Here is an 8038-nt window from a genome sequence, read left to right as displayed (position 1 = left end):
TCTCAGGCCTGGCTTCCAGCCACCTGACCCCCCTTTCCCTCTGCGCCCCCGGGGTTTGGCAGCATCCGGTATGCAAGGTCGTCCCAGGAGCAGGTCAAGAGCAGCTTCACCCACTCTGAGCTCCTGCAGAGGCCCCCGCGGCCGGCCAGCGCCGGCCACCTCCCGCGGGAGGGCCTTCCTTCCCCAACGCGGGGTTCCGCAGGGCCCCCCTGCTCGCAGCCGAGCTCGGCTCCCTCTGCCCGCAGGCCCAAGTCAGACTCCCTATAGGCCCTTGTCAACCGGCCTGCGGGGTGGGTGGGGGGGCCGGGGGGGTGAGGGGCTGCTTTACTGGCAAGCTTTTGGGGATGCCAGTGCTGCTGGTCTTGGGCCACCCTCAGGGGAGCAAGACCTTAGCACCCCTTCCCAGCCCGGCGCCTCTGTCCCCTCAGTAGCCGCATGGCGTTGCGTTTCACCTGCAACAGCTTGCTCCCTCCTTCTCAGGCTCCTGTCTGTCCCTTAGTCACTCACGGAGCTAGTTGCTCCTCACCCGCCCTCCTGAAGCCCTCCACAAGCCTCTGAAGTCCCGAGAAGCCCCTTGCAACGCCTCTAAGCACAGGTTTCTTAGGCGTGACCCTGCTGCACGCTTACAGCTGGGCGACCTCTGGCGACTTGCTTAACCTCTCTGTGCCGAGTCCTTGTTTGAACTCTGCCCGGTTCCAAAATGGACCAACAGTTTCTTGCAAAAACGCTGCATAAAATCCAATGGAAAGGCGCGCTGCGGGCTGGCTGGCGGGGCGCAGGCTGAGTCCCGACTCTCCCGGGGCGCGGCCCGGGGCTGGCAGAGCAGGCACTCGGAAGCCCTGCACCAGAGATCTCCCACAACCCACCGCGTGACCTTTCCAGGCGCTTCTGGGCCTCCAAAGTAAATTCCAAAGCAGCAGCAGCAGAGACAGACACGGCAAGGCTTCCGATCGCAGATCTTAATCGCTCATCTAAATGCATCTGTGTGGCGAGCAAATATTTCCCTAGGAGAGGAGACGGATGCACTGGCCTTGCGCCTCGCAGCCCTCCCTGACAGGGCTGTGCAGGGTAGAGAGCAGAGGGCGTTAGGCCAGCCCACGCCGGGAGGTGTGGGCTGAGGTCGTCCCAAAGTGGCCCTGGTGAAGGTGAGGCTCTGTGTGGTCAGCCTCGTGTGCTGACCGCCCCTGGCACCGTGGACCACCACGGCTGAGAGCTGCCCTCTCCGCCCGGCCTGGGCCTCTGGTGCCCGCCTCTCTCTGACCCCAGCTCACCCTTGGTGTTCTCCTTGACCTCTGGCCTCAGTGCTGGCCCTAAGGGCCTTTGCCTGGAGCCTGGCCACAGCCTGGGCCATGCTGAGGTCGCCCAAGGAGGAAGGCGGCCTTAGAGAGTGGCCGTAGGGGAAGAGCGCACCTCTGGCCACAGAGGTCCGAGTGGTCCCACTTTGGATGTCCACGGGCCTGGGCTGCTTGGGCGGTGCCATCTGTGCGGGGTGGCAGACTTGTGGGCTGGGTGTTGCGTGGGGGCCCCTGGAAGGCAGCCAGCCACTTGCTGCTGTACACAGAGCGCAGCTGAGCCCCGCTGTTCCCGGGCACCAGGCTCCTCCACCAGAACCTGCTACCAGCAGTCGGACACCGTGTCCTGTCACCACCACCCCCCCACGGCCGGTGCGTAACCGGGCCTGCTGTGGCGGTCAGTCCTGGCACGCAGGGCGGAGGCCCAGTGGGGCTGGGGTGATGGCAGCTGCCCCTGCCCGTCAAGCGCAGAGGCCGCCAGCTCTCCCCATCTTCCCCGGAGTGAGTGGGGTCCCGTGTGCGTAGGGGCAGGCTGCTGGGTGCACAGTCCCTGGTGTCCAGCTCTGAAGAAGAGAAACTGGGACCTGGGAGCGGTGGGGAGGGCAGCGCAGGGCCCCGCAGTCACTTGTCCAAGTCGGGGGCGACTTGGAAGAGAGGACCCGCCAGGCCGTCCGCCTGGGCCCGGGCAAGCCCCCGCTGTGCGTCTTCCCAGACCCCCACACCAGCTCCAGCTGTGAGAGTGGGAGGTGCTGAACCCCAACCCGGAGCCAACCGTGACAAGGCTGTGTCCCCTTTAAGCAGAGAGCCGCCTGCTGCAGTGGGTGGACTCGGGGCCCAGCCAGTGGGAGCCAAGAGCCTCCCTGCCACAGCCCCTCCCCGGGGAGGCAGGGAGGGGGCAGGCAGCGTGGCTCCCCAGGGAGTGAGAGTCGGTGGGCAGCCGGCAGACAATAGCAGGCATGCTGTGTGGGCTCAGCAGGGAGAGCCCTGGGGAGTCGGGTAAGTAGTGGGGTCCTTTCTGCAGAGTGCTGGGGCGAACTGCCGGGCCCCTGGCGCTGCCGTCCGGAGACAGGGCTTGGCAAGCACGCGGGCAGGACCCCGCGGGGTCAGGGGTGGCTGCCCGTCTGCCCTGCGCCGCCCTGTGGGGGCCGGGTGCAGGACTGTCCGGCTCCGGCTGGGGCAGGCGGGGCTGCAGGCTGCGGGGGGCTCAGCCTCTCGGGGAGGTGAGTCCGCCTCGTCCCTCCGGGCGTGAGCTCGCTGGGTGGGAGGAGCTCCCTGCCCAGAAGTGTGAGGGCCAAGGCCGGGGGCATGGTGTCCCAGGGGAGGGACGGGTCCCAGCCGCCTCGGGGCCGCAGGTGGTGAGGGGTGTCGCCAGCTGCATGTTCCTGGGGGGTCCTGGCAGGGACCCGGCCAGCGACTGAGCGGACACGGTCGCTGTGTCCTGCTGGACCCCCACCCCGGCCTCCGCCCGCTGGACTGGTCTTGCTTCCCCAGAGAGGGACCCGGCCCAGCCTCCCCTTGGCCCTGGGCCCCTGGGGCCCCTTCCTGAACTTCTGGGGTACCCTTGATGTGAGCTCCCTTTGCGGTACTCCCAGGGCGGGACTGTGCTCCTGGGGGCCAGATGAGGGTGCTGGGGGGCGGGGGGGCGTGTGGAGAGCCCTGACCCTGCTTGCCAGCGCCTAGAAAGCTTGAAACTTGGGCTCCTGCCTCCGCACCCATGGCAGGGGACAGCGACGGGCCCCTCCGGGCACAGCTGGCCACGGGCCCCCCTACTTGGCGGGCTCCCCCCGTGCCTCGGCCTTTCCTCCCTCTCCCTTGATGCTCACGACGCTGTGAGCCCGGGACCAGTCCCCTGAGGAAGCTGAGGCCCGAGCAGTTAAGTGACCTGTCCTGGGCCACACAGCAGACGCAGCAGGGCTGGACTGGACCCCGGGAGAGCACGTCCTGGCCTGGGCACGTTTCTCCCACCGAGAGGCCCCACTTTGTCGGGCAGAGTCTGGGCCACCCCCCGGGGGGGCGGCCGGGAGGTGCCTTCCGCCTCCCCGTGAGATCTGGCTCTACCAGGGCTCGGGCCTCAGTGTCCCTTCTGCCCCGCCTGCCCCCCGGGCTCCTCAGCTCCTCACCCCGGCCCCTGCCTTCATGCTGCCATGGAGGGAACTGGCTCACCTCAGCTCTGGCACAGCTCTGGGGCTGCCACTCCAGCCTCTCGTGACCCGCCCCGGTTCCCTCTGGTGACTTGCCGGACTCCCAGCCTCGCCGGCGGGCGTCTCCGCACCTGTCACGGAACCTCACTTCCTTCACTTCAACCTCAGCAGTGAGGCTCTTTGTAGAAAAGTCCAAAGCGGGAGCGTCGGGAACAGACGGATCCAGGCGCTCAGATAACATCCCGCCGCCAGGACTCCGCACTTCTCACTCCACTTCTCTGGAGATGAGCTTTATGTCAGGCAGACTGTCCCTTCCCTGAGTGTCCAGAGGGTCTTTAGAAGTCAGCACCAACCAGCTCAGTCTTCCCGAAGGAAAGAGCCTGTTTCTGATTGTCCCAGCAAACATCCCAGGGCCAGCTGGTAGAGCCAGCTCTGCCTGGGCAGCGGGTCCTGGTCGTGTGTCCCCCTGGAGCAGAGGGCTGAAGGCAGCCCACAGGGAGCCACTCTGTCCACCCTCACCTTGGCACAGGGGCTGAGGCCCCCGGGCTGGCGTCTGTGAGGGAGGGGCCCAGCGCCCTTCTCTGCTCCCGCAGCAGAGTCCTGCCTGTGAGTCCTTCCTCAGGCCACACCCTCCATGTCCAGTCTTACTACTGGGAGCTCCGTGCCCCCCCCAACAACCCCCCCCCACCATCCCTGAGCGCTTGCAGGAAGGGATGTGACCAGGGCTGGGCGCACAGTAGGCTTGGACAGACTTTACCAGGAAGTGCCGCCACCTCCCGCGGTGTTCGGGGCTCTCTGACCCCCTCACAAAGTGGCCATTGTTCCCGCGCCTGGGAAGGCTTGGGCGGGGTGTGGGTGGAGGGTCCCTTTGGCATGGCCACTCCTCTGAGGGGGCCTCCCCAGACCACCAGCAACCTTGTGTAGGCCTGACCGTCTGCTTTGGCTGGGGGCTTTGGCCATGAGCGTGACCCCAGGTCCACAGAGGCTAAAACCGGGGAGGGTCATCTCCTGTCCTGGACCAGCCATAGTGTTGCAACCGTCGGAGGGGCAGGCAGTCCCCGGCCCTCAGTGGGGCTCACTGGGGCGCTGTCCACCTTGTGGGAAGGGGGTGGCAGGACTGCCCACCTCTCTGGGTCATGCCCATGGCTCCTGGCAACCCCAACAGGCACAGCCTGTGGGTGCTTGTGCCCTAAAGCGGGGCCTTCCAGGTAGCCCTCACTGGGGTCCACTGTCCTTGTGTTTGGAGGGAGAGACCCCAGGGTTGAAGATGTGGCCAGCTGGGGGCCAGAGAAACTTGATGCCAGTGACGGATCTCTCTGGGTCTCAGTTGTAAAATGGGGGTCATTTGTGAGGCCCCCGTTCTTTGTTTTCTCCCCAAATTTTGTTGATTTGCCGATTGTTTACATAAGTATGTAATGGGGAGGACTTCAGGCCTCCCTGGCCTCCCTGGCCGTGCCCTACACCCCCCCAGGCTCCAGTTCCAAACATTCCCCCCCCCCTGCCCGTGCCACCCCCTCTGGGAACCAGTGTATTTACTTGGTACACCTGCTCACACATTTCTTACTGTTCCCATTAAACACATGCCTTGAAAAGGAGGGAGGGTCCCTCTGAGACTGTCCTGACCACCCCCCACCACTCACCTCCCCCCCTTGGGGCTTGTGACCTGGGGGACTGGGTCTGCATTCTGAGGTCAGCCTGCTGTATCCACACAGCTGTCCGGCCCGGCCCTGGGCCCACCTGAGCCAGCCACGGAGGGTCCCATTCTGGAAGGAATACTCCAGGATCCAGGGCCCCAGGCATCGTCCCCAGGCCCCGCCGGACAGCCATGGGGGAAGAGCAGGTCAGAGAGGACCCTGCCAGTCACTCAGGGGCTGTGTGACCCTGGGTGGTTCCGTCAACCTCTCTGCTTGTTTCCTCATCTGTAACGTGGGTGAGATAAGATTATCGTGGGGATAAAGCTGTGATGACTTTCAAGCTCTTAAAGTAAGGCCTAAACCCAAATCCTGCTCCTACTCCTTGTCATGTCTCTTAACTGCTCTGTACCTCAGTTTCCCCATCTCAAAAATGGGAATAAGGGCCGCAGCACCCCCCAGGTGGCGAGGATTAAGTGAGATGAGGCTTGAGAAGCTGTAGCACAACACCCAGCACGTGACGGCAGCAAGTGTCGCTGTTATTAGAAAAACTTTGGGGACGGGAGTAAAGGAGGAAGCCATGGTTCAGGCTTCTTTGGACACAGAATCTCACCAACTCCTGCCAATGACCAGGAGGTGGCCGCTCGTGCCCATGGTGCAGGAAAGACGCCCGGGCTGGAGAAAAGCCCCTTGTCCCAGATGCCTGGGCCGGTGGGTGGCAGGTTTAGAATCGGACTCCTCCTTCTGCCCCGGGGCAGTCCCTTGGGCTGGCCGAGGCCACCCGTCTCAGGGGAGGGCTGTAGCCACAAAGCCAGTGGGCATTGAGCCGGACACATGGGGCCCCACTGGAAGCTGGGGGGGTTGGGCTGGGGGTGACTGCCTGCGGCTGCCGGCATTAGCGGCTGGTCCCCAGTGGAGCCTCTGGCCACTTGTCTTTTTCCCAGCGGCTCCCTCTCAGCTGCTGGAGGCCCCCTCTGGAAGTGGTGGAACTGGGTGTCGAGGCCATGTCCCCAGCCTTTCCCGGCCCCTCTCCCTGGTGGCTTAGGCGGGACCCTGGCAAGGCATCCTGGCCCAGGCAGACTTCCTTTCCCTTTGTCAAGACTCAATAGCTCCCTGGGGCCTCAGAGGGATGGAGATAATGAAGGCAAATTAGCAGCAATTTCAAGAGAAGTAAAATAGGAAAGAAACCCACCGCCACCCAGCCTGGGGCGGGCCAGGTGCGGGCTCTCCAGGCCCTCCCTGCCCGCCTGCCCTGGCCACTCGGCCTGCCCGGAGGCCTGGCCTGGCTGCGGAAATGAATTTCCCTCTGTAGCGAGATTTTACAGGACTTGACTGACGGCAAAAGCTCATAATTGCCCATTGCTGGAAGGAGGAGACAGGAAGGAAAAAAAAATGTGGATAAAAATATCTCTGTTTTTTATGCACGTTTCCAGCTGAAAATTGGTGGGAAAGATGTTTTTTGAAAAGCCTTCATCTCTAAGCATATAATTACCAGGTCCCAGAATGAAAACTGAGAGGAGCAGGAGAAAGCAGGCATGCTCTGAGGCAGGAGGAAGGGGCCAAACCCTCTAGGCTGGTCTACAAATAAAATAATTTCCTTAAAAGCTCAAGCTCCCGCTGGCTGGAGCCCCGGTGGGGGCAGGGATGTGCCCAGTGTACACATGGAGAAATAGGGCCCAGACAAATAGCCGGCTGGCCAAGTGGCCGCCCTCCCTTCTCGCTTTGAACGCTGCCTCGACTTCCCCTCCGTCCCCGGATGCCCATGGAAGCAGGGTGCTGTGCACCCGCTGAACCAACATCAGCCGTCGTCATGGTGGGAGGCCCTTCACACCCAGAAGCCTCTTCTCTGGCCACTCAGGCGTCTGGGGGGGGTCTTGGTGACCTCCAAGTGAGGAGGTGTAGACCACCCACACTGCAAAAGAGCCCCTCCACATGGAATTATCCAGAGAGAGAGGGAGAGAGAGAGGGAGAGAGAGGATGTCTGGAGAGAGCAAAGCTCCAAGTGGTGCTCCGGAAAGGTCATCAAGCCACCCCTTAAATTCACGAGCCTCCCTAGGGAAGCCCCTCAAATCCGTGCTTGCAGCGGCTGACTGAGTGCGCAGTCAGGCCCCCATCACAGTGGGGGACAAGTCCCAGCCTCAGCCAGCAGAACACTGTAGAAGCGGCAGGGTTGGGGCCGCTCAGGGTTGGGGCCAGCAGACCCACTGGCCACCATTGCCCAGCGTGTCGCTGCGCCCCATGGCCTGGAGACCACTGGGGCAGAACCTGAATGTTGGGGAGAGGGGAGGTTGGAGCGGCCGTGCCCAAGATCGGGCCTGCAGGTGGGTCCTCTCCGCTGCAGCCAGCGGCCTCTGCCCTGGCCTCAGAACCCAGCGCCCCGGGGCCGGGGGCCTCGGTCTAGATTTCGAGCTCGAAACTCCGCTTTGGCGCTCAGTTGTCTGCTCTGTGTTCTTTGGGACTCTGCGCTCTGAATTAGGGGAATTTGATCCTGTTTCCTGGTCCTTTCTGTGAGACTGACAAACCTGGAGCCAGCAAGTTTATCTCTGGTCTTCTCGGGACATCCTGCAGAGGGATTTTCGGGGGGCGGGGGTGTGGGGGCTCATTTGCATGGGGTAAGACGAAGTTTATGGCAGCGTTACCCATGCTGTACCGGACCTGGTGTGCACCGGACAGTTGACAGAAACCTGTCTTCTTAGTTTTATTAGCTCAGAAACATCTTGTTGGATCTAAATGAAGTGCGAATCGGGGACCGTAATGGGGGGCGTCATTCTCGATGGGGTGTTGCTGAATTGGTGGCTGCTGATGCGAACCAGGCGCCTGGGGGAGAAGGGGGTGAACAAGGCTGCCGGCACCCAGCTCCAGGGACCCCGCAGGTGACTCCGGGCTTAACTGCTGTTTGATTTGTTATTGCCACAGCCAGAGGGTCCTGGGGCAGCAGAGGGAGGGGGACGGGTGGTTTCTTAGTGGGGTGGTC

At 63.2% G+C, this 8038-nt stretch overlaps 1 protein-coding gene across 1 annotated transcript in view; it reads left to right on the top strand.

The window, feature by feature from the left end:
• The first annotated feature begins 2193 nt into the window (after positions 1-2193).
• GRIP2 (glutamate receptor interacting protein 2) overlaps positions 2194-8038 on the top strand; it is a 30004-nt gene continuing 24159 nt past the window's right edge. The window contains exon 1 of the mRNA XM_004692212.2: positions 2194-2288. Within this exon, the coding sequence (XP_004692269.1) occupies positions 2249-2288 (40 nt within the window). The 5' untranslated portion in view covers positions 2194-2248. The remainder of the gene's footprint in view (positions 2289-8038) is intronic.

Source organism: Condylura cristata, unplaced genomic scaffold (assembly GCF_000260355.1).
Source record: "Condylura cristata isolate star-nosed mole 26May11 unplaced genomic scaffold, ConCri1.0 scaffold00033, whole genome shotgun sequence".
NCBI lineage: Eukaryota > Metazoa > Chordata > Mammalia > Eulipotyphla > Talpidae > Condylura > Condylura cristata.
This window is presented reverse-complemented; position numbering and strand designations above follow the sequence as displayed.